The following is a 21,460-nucleotide window of genomic DNA, read 5'->3' on the forward strand; positions in this document are numbered from 1 at the left end:
AAGCTATGAGAGGGAACTTGCGTTAGGAACGTACTGTTCTTGATGTCTTAACAGCCTGTCTCAGGGAGAGGCATAGCCACCATAAGCTGGTCAGGGGGCTACTGGTCACTATGGCCAAGGGAGTGTTGACTACCCTCAACACTAGGAAGTCAGGAGATGCAGGGGTCAAGTCTGTGGTTGACCCTGTTGGGTGCGAGCCTGGAGTCACTTGGAAGCAGATGCCAAATCACCTTCAGACACCTCCAGAGTGTGCCCTGCCCCCCCCCCCCTTCTGCCTCTTATTATCCTAACCCTGTGGCATTTCAAATGCTCTCCTTGAGGCCCTCCGGCCCCTCTTCGGGGCCGTATGGCAGCTGCACCTTGTTACCTCACCTTTCCTTGGGCTGCAAGCCTCCGTTACCACACCAGCCTTATTTATTCACACTTATTATCAGCAGAAAATATTTTATTTATGTACTTGTTTGCATGTTCCCCCTCTGGAAAATGAGTTCCCTAAAAGCAGGGACCTGCCAGCCTTTTGTAAAGTGTCTGGCACACAGGAGCCGCTCAATTCGGCAACGGCAGGCGGAATTCTCCACCCCCACCTTCACCTGTCCCCGTCCCCTTTTGCACCAGCCACGTTTACATCAGCTCTGCCATTCCTCAAACACTTGTTCCTCTGCTCCTACTGACAGTGCACTTTCCAGCTTACATGTTACTTCACACGGGAAGCCCGGACACACCTGCTCGTGTGCACACTTCAGGCCCGCTGTCGTCGTCATAGCCAGGAGCTTCGGTAGAGCATTTTGGATGCACTGTGTGATCCCACAGTTGATGGCAGAATGGAAAACCACCCAAGCAGGGGCTGTTTCTGCTTGATTGCCCTGAACACACTGTGAGAGCAATTCAAAGTGTTTCTGGGATGGATAGGAGTGGGAGGGCTGAAGGTTGGTGGAAGGGAAGACAGGCAGCCCTCCAGACCAGGAAAAGGCTCCAGGTGGATCACAGACAAGGTGGTATTTGTCCTTGTGGTCAAGAATCAAAGTCAAGGAAGTAGGTTAGATAAAGGTAGAAGGTCAGAGACAAGCTGGGAAATTCCTCATTTCAGGTAAGAGAAGGAAGTAATCAGGAGGTGCCAAAATGGATAGGCTAGTTAAAAAGTCTGCCATTCCTCCAGCGAGCCTTCACTGGCTGTCCACTAAGTACCAGGCACCATGCTGGGTGCTGGGCATACAAGGATAAACCTCACAGGGCCCAGACCACAAGGGGTCTCACCCACTTAACGTATCTAGGTCACCACTCCAACCTATATGTAGGAGACTTCGAAAGCCTGGCCAAGACCAGCAAGCCAACAAACACAGACGGGAGACAGATGTGGCTGTGGACATCATGACTTGATTACACAGATGTCTCTAAGTGTTCCCCGGCAGGTATGCAGCTGGCATGCCCCTCCTTTGGTTCAGTGTTCAGATTTGTGGATGCACAAGTAGAAGAAGGGTTGCAGAGGGGAGAGGGTGTCACAGATGACTCTAAAAGTTGTCCCATTAGGCTGGGTGTGGTGATGCACAACTTTAATCCCAGCACTCAGGAGGCTGAGGCAAGCGGCTTTATGAATTGAAAGCCAGCCCCCCTCTACAGAGTGAGGTCCTGGACAGCCAGGGCTACACAGAAAAACCCTGTCTCTAAAACAAATAAATAGAGGACAGAAGCTTCCTGAAGAGAGGGTGATATGTATGAGACCCCAAAGGACTAAGAGGAGAAGAGGAGGCATGTCAGCAGAGAGATGAGTGTGGGAAGGAAGACCAGGGCGGAGGCCATCAGAGCTGGACCCAATCCAAACAAGAAAGGAAGGGCAATCAAGCGCCAAGGACACGACCCTATGTCCATCTTGTGGGTAATGGCACCAGGGAGCAGAAGAGTGGCATGGCTGCAGGTGGCTCTGGAGTGTCAGGTCAGCCCTCAAAGCAGACTAATAGAAATACCCAGCAAACACATTGTTTCTTGACTTTTGGTGAGTCTTGGCCCCAAGTCACCCCTGCTGGCTCTCATGTAAAGTAAGGAATCAGGACGGAAAGGCCGGAGAGGGGAGCAGGGTCCAGACTTGGCTTGGGAGGAGGTGTCCTGCGTATCTGCAGAGCTCGGGGGAGGGCGAGCAGACACCTCTTCCCTGTGCTGGGAGTTTCCTCATAGGCAGCGGTAGTATCCTGAACAGATGGGGCTGCAGTGCAGAACACATGGGCCTCGGGTCCTCTGGAGCTGGGCGGGTAGATGACCCTCAGGATGGCCGCTTTTCGGGGGTCATCAGCAGTTCCACCTCCCGCATGAACCGCAGGCACAGCTCTTCCTGCCAGGGTAGAGCCACACACTGCACAGCCACAGGTAGGCCTACACTGTTCTTCATGGCCTGCGGGGTTACAGACATCAGTGTGGGAGAGATGAAGTGGTACCACAGGGTCAGCAAACATGCACCGTGATGGGGAGGGCAAGCAGCAGGCACGGGGCTTACGTTAAGGAAGGCTGACGAAGCCTGCAAATGTGAGGACTCTGTCCTCCACAGCGGCTGGGTCTGGGGCCAGTGAGCTAGGGGATGGGCAGGCTTTACCTTCTTCAGTGTACTGTCCCAGATATCCCCAAAGTAGCCCTTGTAGTGTTCCATCTGGGCATCATCCTCGGACGTCACAGTGGTGACAGGCACCACCCCCGCAGGGAAGTCTAGGCAGTTGAAGAGCACAGTGTAGCTGATAGCTCCTGAAACACAACACCCGGGCTGAGGCAAGACACCTTCAGTGTCTTCTCTGGGCCTAAGTTACCCTCACATAACAAAATGGCACCCTGCCTCCACAGCCAGGGAAAGTCCCTCCCCCAGGCCCGAGGTCTGCAGCACAGCACAGGAGCCAGCCAGACTTGCTGGTGCCCGCTCTGTGCTTCTCCATGTAGTTTTCCAGGACCTGGAATGTTGAGCCTATCTCCTTGGCTTAGCTAAATCCAACCGAGATTCAAACATCATTTGCCCCAAACTGCGGGCTCTGCAAGGAGACCTCCTACGTGAGAGTGCTGAGGACAGGGGACGCATTCCCTCCCCTTATCTTCCATCCGTTTAGCCAACAAGATAGTAAGGCCCAAAAGAGCAAGATGCTCCTCTGTGGATGGTGCGTTCCCCCAGAACTCCTCCTCTTCTAGCTCCACAGGGCACGGGGGCTGAGGTCAGAAGAGGAGGGGGATTCCTCCCCCTCCTGGGGGAGGGGCTGTAGGCCTCACCTGTGGCTCTGCCTGGAGCATTCAGATCCAGTGCAGGGCTCAGCATAGGGGTCAGCAGCACATCCAAGTTCATCGCTTTCCACTGGGCAATCACAGACCTGCGGTACATCTGAAGGCACAAGCAACCCCGGGGGAGATAGACCCAAGGCACCCCAGGATGTCCAGTGGACACTGAGGTGGCTCTGGTCCTAACACTTGCTTCTGGATCTCAGATGAACCACCAAGAGATGAAAAAGAGCTGCCTCTTGAGGGTATTGTTTCCACCAACAGAAAAAAAAATACTTTCTGCCAAAGTAGAGCCACTTGCTAACACAGACATAGATAGTCTTAGAGGGAAAAGGAGGGGCCCAGGACAGGAGCCCTATGCTGACCCACACTCCAAGGACCGGTACTGGGTAAGTGAACATCACAGAAAGGCCCCCAGCCACAATCTCTGGAGAGGAAGGGGTAGCAGGCCACTCTGGGCCCCCGTGGGAGTAGTGGCCAGAGAAGTCTGCTGGTAGATGCCCTGAGCAATTACACCCTCCCCTACTCCCAGGGCTCAGACCTTACCTCAATCTCATGGTGCAGCTCCCACAGCTTTCCAGATGACCTGGGCAGATAGAGGGAGGTCACCAACCATCACAGGCACAGCCATCAGCATCAGCCACATCATGCATCCTACCCTCATCATTTCTAGATCTCACTCAACCCCCGGGGGAGCTCTGAGGGAGGAAATCAAGGCTCTGCTGTCCAGATGGAAAAAAATCCGGGATCTCAAGGGACTCAGGCTGAGTGGTTTAGTGACTTCCTAGCCGAGCCAGCACTAGACCAAGTCTGATTCCTCGTGACTCTTGAGCTACAAGAGAGAGTAGGAACTGTCCAAAGTCCCCACTACCTGGAGGTGAGAGGTGCCTTATTTCCACAGATGCTAGAAATAAGGTGGCTCGTATCCTACTTCTGAAGACCCGGCCACCAAAGGGCAGGTAGGACTAGGTCCAGACCAGACCTACCAGCTTTTTACCTGTTGCCCCTGGTGCCCACCATCCCTATACCTCCCAAGCTGAGGCCAACTCCTTTCTGGTCTTTTTTCCTGTGCTTCCCTCGCTAGCCTGTCCTGCTCTGCACACAGGCCCTTGTCCTCCAGATGACCCAGACCCTCCTAAGATGGCTTCAGGGTCCCACCTGACGGTCACAAGTCGACCTCCCTGCCTGGATCACCTCAACCTTAGAAGCTATTTCTCCCAGAGACTTTTTTTCTGTCAAAACCATCAGACCAGACCAGCTGGGGAAACACAAGGGCAGGCATTGGGATACAGGAAAAGCTCTCACCGCGGACGCATGCTGTTGAGAAAGGCTGCCAGCCGAGGAAACTGCACCAGAGCAGACAGCGGGTCAGTGACTGGTCATCTATGACACCCCCTCCAGGTCCTCCCTCCTCCCAGGCCCAGGTCACAGCCCTTTTGACAAACAGGTTTGTGAAAGAACGTGGCCGAGAGAGGTCGGGATAAAAGAGATGAGGCGGCCACGCAGTGTGCAAACCTGGAGGCCAGGGAGGAAGGAAGAGCCGGAGGCCATGAGCTATCATAGGATGGGGACCCAGAGGCTGTGTCCTTGCATGCCTGGGACTCTCACCAGAGGCTTCAGCAGGAAGCTCAGCAGTCTTTTAAGCCACGAGGGCAGCTTCAGAACTAAGATCAGCTCCCCCAGGCAGGGGTCCACAAAGTCACCTTTGCTGGAAGACAAAAGGCTAGTTAGGATTCTCAGCTCCCGGAGCCCTCCTCCTCCCCGGCGGCGACTCGGCGGTCCTGGCCACCTCCCTCCTCACCCAGCCCCAGTAGCACTGGTGTCTAGCCCCTTCCCTGGCCCCTTTCCAGTGCACGCTTTGTTTCTCCCGCTCACCAGGGTGCCTGGACTCTGCCCCACCCCTACTGCAGACCGGAAGGTAGTACCCAGAGCCTCCAGAGAACTGAGGGAAATCTCTCCCTAGGCATTTTCAGTTTAGCTCTGATGCCAGAACGGGGATGCAGGATAGGCTGCCCAGGAAACTTGTTTCTCATCTGGTTCAAGAGCTCGGGGAAATGTCTTAGGAATGTCTCATTCTCCCGGCTGGACTGAGGCAGCACCTTCCACTGATGCCCAGGCAATATTCAGCTGCTGGGAAGTTGCTGAGGGAGGGAGAGACAGTAACATGACAGGCTGGGTAGCTGGCTCAGCAAGGCTGCAGGGACACTAAGACCAAGGAGTAGATTTATTGCCTGGCCAGCCCAGCTACGTCAGGAGGCCAGGAGGTTAGGCCTCTCCTCTGTAAACAGCTGGGAAGAACTAGCTGCTCTCTGGAAAGCCTTTTTTTTGAGACAGGGTTTCTCTGTGTAGCTTGACCATCCCGGAACTCACTCAGTAGACCAGGATGGCCTTGAACTCAGAGATCTGGCTGCCTCTGCCTCCCAGGTGCTGAGCAAGCCTTTTAAGTAAGTCTGCTCCACACACCCACTCAGAAAAAGGAAAACAGAGACTTGGAAGGAAAAAACGTGGTTCAGGGAAGGCTGGTGTCCAGACCTAACCCCCCTCCTTAACAAACAAACAGGGAAGCCCTGCCCATCTGCATCCCACAGGGAGAAGGCTCAGAGGGGGCTATGGATCTGGCCGCCCCTGCCACGGTCACCTTTCCAAAGTCTCTATGGTGAGGTAGCTCCAGGCTCAACCTGCATAGCCAGGAGGACAGCAAGGGCCCTGACCAGATCTTCCCCACGTGCAGCTAAGGCCTATCCTGGCGATGGTTACAGGGCCCAGCTGCACATTTTTTAATTTTTTTATCCTATTATTTTATGTGTGTAAGTGTTTGCCTGCGTGTATATCTGTGCACCAAGTGTGTGCCTGATGCCCGCAGAGGTGATGAAAGGGCACCGAGTTCCCCTGGAACTGTATTTACAGACAGCCATAAGCGGCCACGTGGGTGGCGGGGGAATCGATCCTCTGGAAGCCTGGCCCCTCTGCACGTGGTTCCCGATTCCACCCTGGGCCCTGAAGCCCGACAGCACTCACAAGTTCTGCAGGAAAGTGTGGCCACCGTCGCTGAACAGCCCACCGGCAGAGAGGACCTCCAGGGCGTAGGGGATGTTGTTCGGCAGGAAGGGGACCAGCTGCAGGGATTGAAGGGCGTAAGGCCCACAGACAGCACAACCGTTGGTGCCCCTAACTCCTACACTGCCCCGGCAGCCCCCAGGATGATCTGTGACCACCAACTACAGAGTCAGCTTTGTTGACCCCTGACCTCATGAGAAGTCGAGAGCCACACCTGAAGCTGTCTCAGAGTAACAACGGAAAGCCACTGGCCCACGTCGCAAGTGCCCGGGGAATCCTCTGAGAGCTGCGCGGCAATCACTGCTCGTGGGTGTGAGGCATGAGCTCCCACATCTCCCAGCTCAGGCTAAATCCTCCACCCGCCTTTTGCCCCAGGACTCCCCCAGCTCGGCCACCTTTGTACTGGTCTCACACGTCAAAACTTCTCATACTAAGTAACAGGGAACAAAGGGGCCATAGAAGGCTGCCCTGAAGGAGAGCTGATGCCGTACCGTGTGGCCAGCGGCCTCAAGACTCAGCTTGGTCTCCAGCACAGCCCTCCTCATGGCTGGGCTGGGCATGGTATAGTTGTCAGTTTCATAATACCCCACCCGCAGCCGTCTAGAGCTTGTATAGACCTAGAAGGAAACACCAGAAACAGGGTTGGGGGTGGGGGAGAGAATAGTCCACGCAGAACACTAAGAGACAGAGACCCACTCAGTCCACCATAGCTACAGGTTCCCAGCCGAATCCTTCTAACGCGTTTTCCCTCCTGGACTCTTAGCAGTAGATCGTCAGTACCCTTTCACAAAATGCCCTCATGGTGACTCAGAGCAGGAACGAGGGGATTCCCAGTGATCCTAAGAGGAAACTGAGGCGACCCGAAGACAGAAGCCCAGCGTGTGTCCTGTCTTCTGAGCAGAGGTTCTGTGACCTGGCCTCACTCCTGTGAGATACTAGTCCAGGCCTCCTCCCCTCTCTCCACTCTGCCCTCTCTCTCAGGAGGGGCTCAGGCTACTGTTTGAACCTGTCTGCTAAAGGGAGAAGCCTTCTCCACACAGTCCTTCCCACCCACCCGAACTCCTAAAAGCACCTATGCCACTCTGCTGCCTGGGGACCCTCAGCCCCTTTGAGGCAGCTTCACTGAGAAAGGCCAGAGGCCTGCATGGGAGAAAGACACGCTGGACTCCTGGGAAGCGGAGCTCCGTCCCTCAGTTGACATGACCTCCTGCTCTTCTGTCTGCATCCGTCCCCGGCGACTACTCCTGAATGCTTTGTACATAAACACAGATAACTGCTATGGTTCTCCTGGTTCCCCATCAGCTCTTCAGTAGGAAACATCCAAAGGTCCCCATCTCACCGAGACTCTGACCTCTCACCTGAAGCTCCTTCTCTTTCTGTAGTCCCATCCCTGACCCAATCCTAGACCAACTCCTGGTTGAAAGATCCACCTAAAACAGGCCCCACCCTGCCCTGCCTGCAAGGCTCCACAGATTCAGGGAGTAAGCTGGTCAGTTCTGTCTGATCAATGGCCTATGGTGGTCATGTTTGGGAAGCCTGCTCTCAGGTCATTCAGCCCACTTGTCAGGTAGCCTGTTTGCCGGGGAGACGGGCACGAATATTGTAAGAAATGCTGCTGCTTCCTAAGGGCAAACTCAACTAAGGTCCACAAGTTTCTTTCCCAAGGAGTTACTGAGCTGTAAGTGGTCCCCGACCGGTGGTGATCAGCAGCACAGCAGAAAAGCCTGAGAAGATGCAAAGGCAGGCACAGGCGCCACCTGGTGGGCAAGTGTGGAGCAGCAGCTACCCCAGGCCTACTCTGCCATAGAGGAGCCTCCAGCCAATCTAGCCCATGGGGTTCTAGAGTTCACCCCCTTGCCCATTCCCATCCCTACTCACATCCTCTCTGAAGGGCAAGGGGGCCACGGTGGGGTCCAGGCGGAACAGGTCCTCACACAGTAGGGCTCTCATGCATAATGCCAGGCTCTCCACATCCCGGGCCATGGGGCCAACAGAAAGCTGCACTGTAGGGAAGGGAAGGAAGAGACTTCGCTTGGCCCAAATGAGCCGTGGGTCTGAGTAAGGACTGGTCTATGGCTCTGGAGTGAGAGCAAGAAAGGGCAGTAGGAATTCAGACCTACAGTGGCCTGGCCATCAGCTATCACCCACGGGAAAAACAGGGACAGAGGCAAATGAAGATGACCCTCCACCCTCCGGGGCACCGCGAGTACTATAGACCTCACTCACCTGCCAACTGTCCATAGACACAGCCCCTCAGGCCATTCTTGCTGGTCAGAAACACAAGATGTTGGAAAGGCGTGGTAGCCACCCTAGACTCACCCCACGCCCACACCACAGCTCTCTGAAGCCCCTTCGCTGTGTGCATTCGCATGCATGACCAATAATAATTAACCCCCTCCCATGCCCTCACCAAATGCTGGTTAGTGAATCCCTCCTGCGGCCCAGTGGGCTTAAAGGCTGAGCCATAGTCAGAGTTCAAAAGCTCCCTGTACCCGCCATACCTGAGCCGGTTCCCGGTAGGCTTGAGGCCACAGATGCCACAGAAGGCAGAAGGGAAACGGATGCTGCCTCCAATATCAGTGCCCAAACCCAGGAGGGAGCCCCCGGATCCTATGAGGGCCCCCTCGCCCCCTGAGGAGCCACCTGGGCTCTTGGAGGACTTCCATGGGTTTGTGGTCTGGCCAAAGAGGGGGTTACTGCAGTCAAAGCTGGAGGAAGCAGGAAGAGGTCAGCTCGGGTCACACAGCCATGACCGTCCCCTGTCTAGGCCCACCTCACTGGTCAGGCCAGCTCCTCAGGACCAACCTTAACATGGACTGGGGGACATTGGTGTGCACAAAGGGCACGGCCCCCTGCAGCTTCAGCACTTGCACCATGACACAGTCGCACTCCGACGGCATGCTCTCATTCAGACTCAAGCCCAGCGTGGAGTCTTGGCCCTTAGGGGAAGAGATGGGTACGAAGAAGACACCAGCAGTGACGCAGGAGCCTTCAGCAGCCCAGGGACACTCCCGCCGCCATCACACTGGCAAGACCGAGCCTCCAAGGCCTCTGGACCTGAGATGTCCTTTAAGGCCCCCAGAGCTGGATGTGGGAGACAGGAGTGGTGTGGGAGGCTGGGACCAGGCAGGACGCACCTTGTAGCCGAAGCACTCCTTAAGGCTCACAGGGACGCCATAGAGTAGGCCCTGCCTTGGGGCCTGGGGCAGCTGCGTCTCACAGTCAGTCAGGTAGGAGGTCACGCAGTTGGTCCCTTTGTTCACTTCCCACGCCTAGGGAAAGGGGAATGGACACAAGGCAGCTTTTTCTCTCTCTCTTTTTAAACTGGCCCTTCCTACACTTCATGTAAGGGGAAGGGTAACCAGGATAAACATGGCTCTGAGGCAGACACAGCTTCACGCAGACTCTCTTAAAGGCTGAGACTCGGGGCTGGGCCAGGCCCGGGAACAAGATGCTGTCCTCAGGCGTGCACAGCAGAGGGTGAGCTAGGAAGACGGCCACCAGCCACTGCTCCCATACTTCCAAGCCATGTCTCTGGCCAGGAAGATAGACAGGGGCCAGACAGAAGCAGGTCTCCATGCCAGGTCACGCTGGGAGTCAGCTGCACAGTTGGGCTAGACCTGACCCAGGTACTCCCTGCTCTGCCCAGTGCCCGGCTTACCCTTGGCCAAGCTGAGCCTCCCTTTTCCCTGGGACTTTTGAGCCAAACAGATGATTGACCTCAATAAATGAACAAGGGTTAGACCTGCCACCCCCAAGAAATGATATACTGACAGCAGACATCTAGAATTTCCAGGCCCAGGCCCAGCCCCAGAGGTAAAGGAGGAGACACCTAGGTTCAGCCTCCTGACCCACCCCTGCTTCTGGGAGACAACCGAAGAAAAGGGTAGGTTCTGTGGCCACACTCAAAACTGCAGGCGTCGGTCACCAAGCTACCCCAGGCAGGAAGGGAGGAGCCCGTGTGCAACTAAAATGCTCAGTTGTGCACTGGATGTGCAGGGGCCTTTCGGGGCCTTGTTAAGGAAGAGCCAAAGCCTTAGCCACGTCCCTGTGTCTGTCAGTGACTGGCCTGCTTTCTCCCACCCCCTCAGCCGTCATCCCTTCTAACACTATCATTACACACCTCACCCTGACCCTGACACTCACTGACTCAGGGTCATGCTCGCTGTCACCATCACACTCAGAATGCACGAGCTCTCTTACTCCTTTTTCTTACATATATTCCCTGAGCTGGGGCTCACTGGAGAGATGGCTCAGTGGTTAAGTGCACAGGCTGTTCTTCCAGAGGACCCAGGTTCAATTCCCAGCACCCACACGGTACTCACAGTTGTAACTCCAGTTCCAGGGCATCCTGACACCCTTATTCAGACGTACATGCAGGCAAAACACCAATGTGCATAAAAATAAAAATAAAAAATACATATATTCCCTGAGCACTCCTTATGTAAAGGACAGTATGTTTGGCGCTAAGGCTTAAAGGGAAATAGAATAACTTCTGGCAGGGCTGGAGAGATGATGGTTTTGTGGTTAAGAGTACTTGCTGCTTTTCCAGAGGACCCTAGTTTGGTTTCCAGCACCCATGTCAGGCAGCTCACAGCCACGTGTAACTCAAGCTCCATGGGATCCCATGCCCTCTTTTGGACTCCAAGAGAACACGCACATACTCTCTCACATACACACAACACACACACATAATTTAAGATTTTAAAAGAACGTTCCCTGACCACAGGACCCGTGCAGAGCCTGAGGAAAGAGTTGAGCCTGCCTATGAGTGGACAAGGAGAGGGAGTCCTGAGCAGGGTAGGGGAGGTTTTACTGGAATCAGAGGCCTGGGAGGGGCAGAGTGAAAGAGAATCCAGGGAAAGGGTGCCAGGACAAAGCAAGGCATATCCTGAGCCCAGTGTCTCCAACTCTCCGCGGCCTCGTGCCTGGGGATGAGCCGGACCTGAAGCCCTGAGTAGCGCCTGCCAGGAGGCTGCTGCTTCTTACAGAGGGAAGAGAGGGGTGAAGATCAGGGTGGCTAAAGGTGGGTGGAGAACAGGGGAGAGAATAGAGAGCTACAGAAGGGAACAGAACAAACTGTTGACCAATGAAGTGGAGGCGGAAGAGAGAAATCTGGGCTGAAAGCCAGGTTTCTAGCTAAGACAACATGCTCAGTGTTCACACACGCACACACACACGCACACATACACTAGCTCCCATTGGCTTTTTCCCTCCCTGGTAGTCCCTGGCACTGTGGTTCTACCACGACCCAGAGAACAACTGAACAATTCCAGACCAGGTTTTCTCCTCAGCCTGTGAAGAGACTGTCTCGGGCTAGCTTAGGGCTTACCTTTCCCAGGTAGGTGAAGAGTACAGCCTCTGGGGACAGTTCTCCTCCCTGTAACTTCTGTACCAGCTGGGGCAGGGGAAGGGCCAGCAGGGCTTCCGAGTCCAGGTCAGGGTTCTGCGGGTGACACCATACTCCATCAGTTCAGTCTCGCAAGTGTGGCTTTCGCCACTCAGTCCTCAGGTAAACAAGCCGGTGCCAGCTGTCGCTTTCGTTAATAGAAGGTTCCACCTGCAGCTCTGACACTAGGAACCAGATCCAACCTAGGCAGGCACGCCAGGCCAGTGCAAGTGCAACCCCCGGGGAAGTCTGCTGGAGAAGGAAAGTGGTTAGGGCCGGGGCGCTGCCTGCACAGACTGCTACACTCTTACAACCCCTGGCTGTGCAGCACAGCCGACACACCTGGCCCCTGCCTGCCAGGCACAGCGCTGGTTGTGTTGTTTCTTTGGGTCCTCATTTTCTTTTCTTCTGTTTCTGAGTGTTTCTTACTGTTACATAATGCATTGGGATCATATCCCCAACCCCCATTACCTTCTCTTATGGCCTCCCCGCCCCCACACAGCTGTTGACCTTCTTCCCAACTATCCCTGCTCCTGCTTTCTTCACGATGTTTGTCTGGTGGTGGTGTGTGTGCACATCATGTACAGCTGCTGTGTGTTCGTGACTTTAACAGCCACGTTAAAGTACTTATCCAGAAGATGGCGTTTTACAGCGTTCCTCCCGTCCTTTGGGTTTATTCTGTTCTGTCTGAGACGGGTCCTCACTCTGTAGGCCAGGCTGGCCTCACACTCACAGGGACCTGCCTGCCTCTCCCAAGTGCTAGGAGTAAAGATGTGCAAACCAAACCCGGCTGTATTTGTTTCTTGAGAGAAGGTCTCGGTTATGACCAGGCTGGCCTTGAGCTCTCAAGATCTTCCTGACCCAGCCCCAACAGGAGGTAGGATTACATGCAGGCTTTTCAACACCAAGCCTATGACCTCCACGTCTTGATTCTCACCACTCCTGTTGCACAGATTTGGAAGAAGAAGCTAAAAGGAAAGAGGTGCTTTGTTTAGGACCAGCAAGGCAAGGAGTCGGGCTAAAAGGAGGCAAAGGGATGAAGAGCATTCGAGGTGGCAGAGCACCTGGCATTGGGTTACCGGGCGGCTCAAAACCATCTGTAGCTCCAGGTCTAGGAGATCTGATACCCTCTTTTGACCTCTGCAGGCACCAGGCATACGAGTGGTGCACATACACGCATGCAAGCAAAACACACACGGATATGAAATGCAACAAATCTTTTTTATGCTCTACCCACTCAGCACAAGCCACCCACTGCACACAGACCCTGGCAGGGAGGTGCAACCACAAAAAGGCCCCATATTAAGATGCTAAGTGTGTTGGGAGGCAGAGGCAGGCAGATCTCTGTGAGTTCGAGGCCAGCCTGGTCTACAAAGTGAATCCAGGACAGCCCAGGCTACACAGAGAAACCCTGTCTCGGAAAAAAAAAAAAAAAGATGGATGCTGAGTGTGTGGCTGAAGACCACATTCAAAGGGGGAATACTGAGGAGCCTGCTCTGCACCTGGCCCTGCAGCAGCAACAAGAAAGCGATGCCCACGCGAGCTTATGTAAGGCAAGGGTGGAGCCAGGAGCGAACAGGCAATGGTGCTGATAGTTTTTCCTCAAGTTGACACAAGCTAAAGTCATCTAAGAAGGGGGAGCCTCAGCTGAGGAATGGCCTCTGTCAGATTAGCTTGTGGGCATGTCTGTGGGGAATTGCCCAGGGGCAGTGCCAGCCCTGGACGGGTGGCCCTCGGTGCTGTGAGAAAGCCAGCTGAGCATGCCACAGGCAGCAAACTAGCAAAAGAGTGTTTCCCCGTGGTCTCGGGCTGGATCCTGCCTTCGCTTCCCTCAGTGATAGACCAGGACCGGTGAGTCGAAATAAACCCAACTTACTTTCAGCGAAGGTGTTTATCACAGCAAGAGAAAACAGACCAAGACGCGATTAGATATGAAGTTCAGATAGAGAGGGTTTGAAAAAGCAGGGTGTGGTCCCTGAGCAGGGTAGGAAAGAATCGAGGAGGGTCCTAAGCCACACCCACCTGCCAGACAACCAAGGTTATCTCTACCTGCAAACACCCTCCTGGGGCCTCCTCAAGGGTATTAGACCAATTAGTGAGTGCTCCTCAGCCCACCCTCCCTGCTCCTGCAAAGGCCACCAGATCCACCGACTACTTCACTCTGTCTTCCTCCACGCCTCACCTCACCGAGGTCTTCAGAGGCACCGGACCACACAGCACTCTCTTTGGTTTCTCCCAGAGTCCCTCTGCTCTATATTCATTTAGTCAGTCAGCAAACGTGTGCAAAGGACTGTGTGAGAGGCCATGCATTTAGAAGTAAACAAGGCGGCTGGCGAGGAGCCTGCATTCAGAAAAGATCAACATCCAAGCCAGTAAACAAGCCACTGATGGGTAGCTTGTGGTAAGGTGAGGCGGTAGATAGGTGGCCTCGGTGGGCGGGTCTACCTGATGAGGTGACATTTTAGCCATGATCTTGAAGGGTGACAAGGGGAGAGATACAGCCTCCCCCAGGTCTTTTCTCTCTGCAGCCAGAGAAGGCTTGCTCTCCTGGCTTCCACTCCTTTGCCATTTCTGACTCTGTTCAGGTGTTCCACACTTCCCATTCTTCCTGATCCTCTGCCAGGCTCCACACAAGGAGATTCACAGCTATTCATGGGGTGACTACCGCCCTTCCTTCCGCAATCACCATCTCCCGCACTTTCAATATGGCTCCACCTGGGTATACCCCAGGACCCTCAACCAGGCAAGTGCGCATCCACGCTCAGGTGACCTCATCCTGGCCTTTCTCTTCCTCTCCACTGCACCCACGCAGTCATCAAACCCTCTAGGTAGCTCTGGAAAGTGGCCATATTCCGTCTCTCTACCAAGACCCTCATCCTTTCCTCCCCATACTACTGTCCCACCCAAGCCTTTGCCCCTGTGAGCTGTCCTTCCTGCTAGGTCTAAAGTCCAACCTGGCCTTTGCCCCTTAAAATGTCCGAACGCCATACCTCTTCAGAGTCCAGAGTGTGCTTCTGAAGGTTCTTCTAGTCATGATCTTATCAGACTACCTTTGGATCATCACTCCTTCACACCCAGAACAGAGTCCCACCCCCAACCTGGGAACCTTACATGCTTAATGTCACTTCCCCAAATTTGTTAAATGATATAACACTTACTTGGAGTTTTATTCCTTTGATACAAGCTACAAAAAAAAAAAAAAAAAAAAATGGGGATCCATGATCTCTTTCCAATATACCACATAACTCTAATATATTGTTATATATGATATAAATATGTAAGTCTCTAGGGGGCTGGAGAGATGGCTCAGAGGTTAAGAGCACATTGCTCTTACAGAGGACCCAAGCTTGGCTCCTAGCACCCGTAGCCTGTCACTGCAGATCCTCCGGCCTCTGTGGGCACTGCGCTCATGCACATATACCCCATACAGACTCACGCTCAAACGTAATTTAAAATAATAAAAAAATAATAAAAGGGAGGTGGAGTAGGGGAGATTCCTGGACCTCCCTGGGCAGACAGTCTTGCTGAATTGGTGATTTCCAGGTACAAGGAGGGACTCTGTCTCAAAAAAAATAAGGTAGACAGTGTAGAGAAAAAAAACCATCTGACGTCTGGCCCCCACACACGGGAACTCACATGCATATAAATACACAGTAAGGTCTGCATACCACAAAGACACACCAGGGGGTGTGAAAAGTGAGCCTTTGTTCCCTCCGTGCAGGAGGGTTGCCATGAATCTGAGGACAGCCTAAGCTACATAGTGAGCTACCAAAACGAACAAACAAACAAAGTAAAATAAGGGCTTAAGAATACAGCTGTGTGAGTAAGATGCTTTCCTAATGTTCACAATGTACTTGGTTTGATACCCAGCATTGATAACCCCAGGCATGGTAGCCCGGCATGATGGCACACGCCTTGAATCCCAGAACTCGGAAGGCAGAGGCATAGAGATCTCCGAGTTTAAGGCCAGCCTGGTCTACAAAGTGAGTGTAAGGACCGCAAGGGCTACACAGAGAAACCCTGTACCAAAAAGACAAAACAAAAAAAGAAAACAAAACAACAACAACAACAACAAGAAAAACAGACATGGTAAAGGCCAGAGGATCGGAAGTTTAAGGTCATCTTTAATATCTATAGTAAGTTCAAAAGTCAGCCTGGAATACGTTATATGTTCATTGTTTAATTTTCAAGGTGCCTGAAGTAAAGAAAGCCCAAATCAGCACAGTACCCACTATCCTGGGGTAGTTACTGTATAGTACCCAGTACTTGCCTGCCACCTCCCTCCTTGCTGAAGATGCCTGCAGAGTCCCTCCCTGCACATGACACCTGGAAGTTATCAGCGGCCCTTCTGGTGGTCTGAATAGGAATGGTACCCCCTCCACAGTGCTTGGTCACCGGGTGTAGCAAGTTAGATGCTGTGGCCTTGTTAGGGTAGGAAGTGTGTCACTGGAGGTGGCCTCTGAGGTGTCAGGTGCTCAAGCCCATCGTCTCTCTCATCCTGCTGCCTGTTGACCCAGATGTGGAACTCTCAGCCCCTTCTCCATCACCATGTCTGCCTGTCCATGACGATAATGGTCTAAACTTCTGAACCTGGAAGCCAGCCCCAGTTAAATTCTTTCCTTTGTCAGAGTTGCTGGGCCTTTAACTCAAGCACTATGGAGGCAGAGGCAGGCAGATCTCTGAGTTTGAAGCCATCCTGATCTACAGAGTAAGTTCCAGGCTACACAGAGAAAACCTGTCTCAAAAAAAAAACAAAAAAAACCAGTAACAACAACAACAACGAAAAAGAGTTGCCATGGTCATGGTGTCTCCTCACAGCAATAGAAAGCCTGACTAAGACAACCCCCATTCTCATGTATATTTCAATCCTTTCCTGTGTCTTCCCTGTTAACAGTTGATGACACAGTTGTTAACAGCTATTTTTAAATCTTCACAGCATCAGGCAATTGAGACATTGTCTCTCTCCCAAATCACCAAAGTAAGTCTATACCCAAAGAGGCCAGTCTGTGAATATTAGGGAGGTTGGTTTTGCATGGGAAAACAGAGGGTCAGTTACTGATAACCTCCAGCTAACTGTCTGGCCACTCAGTGTGGAGACATTTTTCAAGAGGGCGCTACTGTACCTATCAACTATTTCTGTCTCTCCAGATGCAAATATTGTTCTAACTTCAGACTCCTGGGTTGTCTCCCTTTTTGTTTTTGCTCTTCTTTGTGTTGTTCTATGTCAAGCTGTCTCCTCCATTTTCCTACGGTGATGGTGATGTTCTCAACGGTGTAACCATGCTTTCAATTCATCAATGAATCATTTTAAAGGAGAGTGAAAGGGAGGCTTGGAAAAGGCCAGGAGACAAGGCCATGGTGGATCTGGTGAAGGAAGAGTCATTTGTAGGTGCATGAGACAGTACAAGACCGCGCATGCAAAGCCTTGAGGCAGGGATCACATCTTATGACAGCCCTTCCAGCCTCAGTAGTCTGCTTCCGGTGGTTCCTGTCTGCAGTGCAATAGCAACAACAGGGGAGAGGGGGGTGGAGAGATGGCTCAGCGGTTCAGAGTACTGTTTGCTCTTCCAGAGCACCTGGATGCAACTCCCAGCATCCCACACGGCTGGCGTCTCACAACCACGTGTAACTGCATTCTCAGGGGGATCTGATGCCCTTTGTGGTTTCTGTGGGCACCATGCATGCACACGGTACACGAAGATACCCGTAGGCAAAGCATTCATACACATAATAAAATAAAGTAGTATTTAAAAAAAAAAAAAAAAAAAACCTCACTCAGGTGCCAGCTGAGGGAAATGGAGGAAAGGTGGTCGCTGGTAAGCTTCCCCTGGTGGACGGTAACAAGAACTACACTTCTCCCCTAGGGTTGCTACAGAGCCCGGGACCGTGAACCACTGTGCCAACCACTGTGACTCGGAGGCTCACGTCCTCCGTGGTCTACCTTGTGTCTTACCTTGGCAGGAAGTTAACTTTGTATAGACTCTATCACAGGGATTAAACGGCTCTGTCCTCCCAGCACACTGGGTCCTACCTCCCCAGGTGCCCCTTGCTATTCAGGGATGGGCTGAGAAAGCATTCGAGGAGAGATTTCGGAGGCTTCCAGCACCACCTCTCTCTTCCCCAAGGAAGCCTGAGCCCAGCAGGAGGGCTCTAAAGGGGTGAAGAAGGGAAGGGGCTGAACCTGAGGCTGGGCTGATTTTACCCCAAACTCCTACCTCCTAACCATCCCCCTTAGGTCTACAGAGCTACTGCCATCAAGAATCCTTAGTCAGTTAGACGGGCCACACCTAAGTCTGAAATGGGAGGGTCTCTTGAGCCGGGCTCTGACTCCACCTGGACAGCAGGCAGGAGAGGTAGTGGGGGAATAATAATGTACAAATGTCTTTCCTGTTTGCTAAAAAACACAGAGAAAGACGAATGCAGGAGCACACCCTGTCAGCACCTGGAAGGCTGAGGCAGGACAGCCAGGAGTTCAAATGCATCCTGGACTATTTTGAGTTCAAAGCCAGACTGGGAAGCATGAGAGCTTGTCTAAAACACAAAGAAAAAAAAAAAAAAGCAAGCAAAACAACCACAGAGGCTCCTTTGGCTTCAGCCCCTGAAACTGGAAAGTTAGTTTCCCTTTCTGAAAAAGCCGTTTGGTGTTTGGTGTCTGAGGCTCGTCTTGGCTCCCAGAAGATATGCAAACAGCATTTTGTATTTTAGAGCCAAAACTTCTGCCCTTAAACATTCTTTGAAAAAAGATTCTTGCCGGGTGGTGGTGGCACACACCTTTAATCCCAGTACTCAGAAGGCAGGTGGATCTCTGTGGGTTCGAGGCCAGCCTGGTCTACAGAAGGGGAGATGAAATGTAGGAAGATCCAGCCTTCTCCCAGCCCCCCCCCCCCCAGCCCTCCCAGCCAAATGGATTCCTTATGGCTAGGAGTATTCCTTCCAGTAAGCAGGAACTGTGGGCAGATTTCTGCGCCTGCTCCCCAAGCTGTGCTGAAAGCTGGCTGCACAGAAGAACATGGAGGAGCAGCCAAGGCTTGCCAGACCTAGCCCAGGATCTTAATGAGGCTCCTGAGAGGGAACCACCAGAATAACCAAAGAGCCTGTGCTTGGGTAGCAGAGGTGGCCAGTGTGGGATTGGAACCTCCCAACCTAGGAGGAGTCAGCTTTAAATATCTTTTAAACAGCTTTTCAGACATCTTGAGGAGCGGAAGCTTGAACTAAATACACCTTTATTTTAATAAAGACATAAAATATACCCTGGACTTGGTAATGGCCTGGAGTAAATTCAAACTATTACAGCCTGCCACAGTTTTGCCTGCATTCAGAGCCACAGCTGGATATCCAAAGACCAGCCCTCCTAACTTCTCGCCACTGCTGTGAACCAGAGTTTCACAAAGCACTTCATGCAGTTCCTGCTCAAAAATCACTCGTTGCAACTGAATACCTGCAAAATGCAATTTTCACCGAGCCTCTCCCTGAGACTGACCCAGAAACACCTTCCTGACTCCTGCCATCCTCGTTTCATGGGATCTCTCCTAGCTTCCAGATCCCCAAAATACCCACAGCAACTCTTCCATTCTTCAGCGCACAGACACACTAGACTTCACCGTGTGGGCTTCTGACGGGGGCCAGTGTTTCATACAACCAGAGGGAAAAGGCCCTCTTTTGCAGCCACCTTTTCTCCTTCCCACAAACTCTCTCACACTCCCAGGCGCACCCACCGAAATGTCCCAGGCGGCATGGGGAGAAGGGAAGCCTGCCGCTAAAAGGTTGAGAGGGGTTTGTGAGGTGCTGAGCATGACAGACCCGGCAGAAACCTTGGACGACTTTAGAGACTCTAGAGGGACTGCGGCCACTAATTCCCCTGTGCACGTCTATTTTCACCGCTCCCTTAAGATCCCTGTGCACAAATGAACAAACATGAACTTTAAGCTCTCTGGGTGCCCTAGATTAGCAACGTCCTGAGTCATCACCCCATATCAAAGTCCTAAACCCTAGTTTATTCTACTGATTTTCACGTTAACGGGTTTTTTGGTTTGGTTTGGGGTTTGTTTCTGTTTTGTTTTGGAGTTTTTGTCTTTGTTTTTCTATCGTTTTGATAGTCGGTAATGGAGATTCTCTGGCGCGGTGGGGGGGGGGGGGGGGGAGTTCCTCTTTGACCCAGCACAGAGCCCAGTCTCCACCACCTGCCGTCTTTTTCTTTTCCGTTTCTCCTTGCGCTGCACCTGGCGCGGGCAGAGAACGGAATGCATTAGCTCGGGGAGAGGCGGGGTGTTCCGTTCTTGTGCTCACATCTGCGCTGCCTGCCAGTCGCCCCTCTGGCGTCCAGGCGGCTCAAAGTGCTGCCTTGCCCACCCCAGCCCCGGCGCCGGCCTTCACCTGCAATCGGAAACGCTGCACCGCCTTGTCCATGGTCTCCAGGCCCGCTCGCTGCCTCCGCCGCGCCCTGGCCGCCGCGTTCCGGGCCGTCCGGCGCCCGGTCCATCGCAGGACCACCGCCGCCGACACCAAGCAGCAGGCTAGGGCGACTCCGGAGACCCCAGACAGCGCGGTCCACACTTGGCTAGGCACCATGATCTCCCGCACCGACTGCTTTCGCCGAGAGGAATCAGCACGCGCAACCCAACAGCTCCGCTGCAAAACCCGGCCTGGATCGCGGGCGAGTCCTCCAGAGGGAGGGGCAGGCGGCGCCGCGGGTCCGCGGGGAGCGCGCGGTTGCCGGGCAGCGAGGAAAGCTGGCAGCTCCAACGGTCAAGGTCAAGCCTGGCCGCCTGCTGGCCTCGTTCCTGGCATCCCGGCGTTTTGAGGCGGGCAGAGCATCTGAGCTCCGCGTGGGCGCCCTCGGAAGCACCAGGGCGGATCAGACCCTTGGGTGTGTCTCCGCCCCGCGCACCCCACAGCTCCAACTCCCTTCCAGAAAACCAAGCCAGGGCCCCAAGAACAGGCCCACCTGGGCAGACGCGGTGTGGCAGAACTTATTAACCTCTCCAACATTTCAGCAGCATCTTTCCCGGGAAGCCTAGCGTCGTCGGTGCTATGCAGAGCTAGATGTCCATTTCACCTGGGCTCAGGGCTGTCTGTCTGGGTGCAACCTTGAATCTTTACGCTGGGGTCCCTATATATGTCTTGTCTTTTTCCTCATCCACTTTACACAGATGGTCCCCACTAGGTCATGCTCTCCCAGGCCAAGACCCCCTGGGATTTCACACCCAGGAAACAACAGCAACTTCATCTGAACTAGAGTCCTCTCCAGGGACCTCGTGCCCATCAGTGGAGGGGAGGGCATACATTTGGGCCACGCACACCCTGATTCTGGCTAGATTTGCTCTCACAGAATTTTATGTGATTCAGCTCATTTATCCCCCTAAAAGTCCTATGAGAAAGGCATTCCTGTTTTCACTTTATTAGTGAGAGATGACTTGAAAACAAGAGTTGTTCAACGACCTTTTTGAGTCACACTCTTGGCTGAGTGAAGATCAGACTCTAGTCTTATTAACCATTAGGCCGTACTGCCACTGCTGCCTCTGAAAGCGAGACACTGTGAGGTAGAAGAGTATCCCAGAACTCTGAATGGAAACTCTGAGTCCTGGGTGTCTTTACCTCTGAATCTGAGAGGGGTGGTAATTATGGGTTCCACAGGGGACTGTTAGGAGCCTGTGAGGTTTCCTCATTAAAGTCCTATCCTCTGTCACAAGCTAAGCCTCAATCTTTTCCTTGTTTGTTTGTTTAAACGGGGCTAGATACACCTGTCTCTTCCTCTCCCCTGACTGCTGGGAT

General features: G+C 53.2%; 1 protein-coding gene across 1 annotated transcript; it reads right to left on the minus strand.

The window, feature by feature from the left end:
* Positions 1-427: 427 nt before the first annotated feature.
* Faah (fatty acid amide hydrolase) lies at positions 428-20,415 on the minus strand. Its single transcript, XM_055618430.1, has 15 exons — positions 20,063-20,415; positions 11,633-11,746; positions 9,438-9,572; positions 9,106-9,239; positions 8,802-9,008; positions 8,527-8,567; positions 8,179-8,303; positions 6,792-6,917; positions 6,262-6,359; positions 4,852-4,951; positions 4,549-4,589; positions 3,790-3,829; positions 3,238-3,346; positions 2,582-2,727; positions 428-2,383 (listed from the first exon to the last, which is right to left on the minus strand). The coding sequence occupies exons 1-15, from the start codon at positions 20,255-20,257 to the stop codon at positions 2,255-2,257; spliced, it is 1,740 nt and encodes a 579-aa protein (XP_055474405.1). The 5' UTR covers positions 20,258-20,415; the 3' UTR covers positions 428-2,254.
* Positions 20,416-21,460: the final 1,045 nt, after the last annotated feature.

The sequence above is a fragment of the Psammomys obesus genome, unplaced genomic scaffold, assembly GCF_907164565.1.
Source record: "Psammomys obesus unplaced genomic scaffold, mPsaObe1.curated_primary_1811, whole genome shotgun sequence".
Lineage (NCBI taxonomy): Eukaryota > Metazoa > Chordata > Mammalia > Rodentia > Muridae > Psammomys > Psammomys obesus.

Bases quoted from the DNA above. Each gene is read 5' to 3' on its own strand.
- Faah (XM_055618430.1), bottom strand. From the start codon at position 20,257: ATGGTGCCTAGCCAAGTGTGGACCGCGCTGTCTGGGGTCTCCGGAGTC. The intron at 9,009-9,105 runs GTTGGTCCTGAG...TGCTTCCTCCAG, and splicing joins GTCCCCCAGTCCATGTTAAG to CTTTGACTGCAGTAACCCCC. The intron at 3,830-4,548 runs GTGAGAGCTTTT...CTATCTGCCCAG, and splicing joins CTCAACAGCATGCGTCCGCG to GTCATCTGGAAAGCTGTGGG.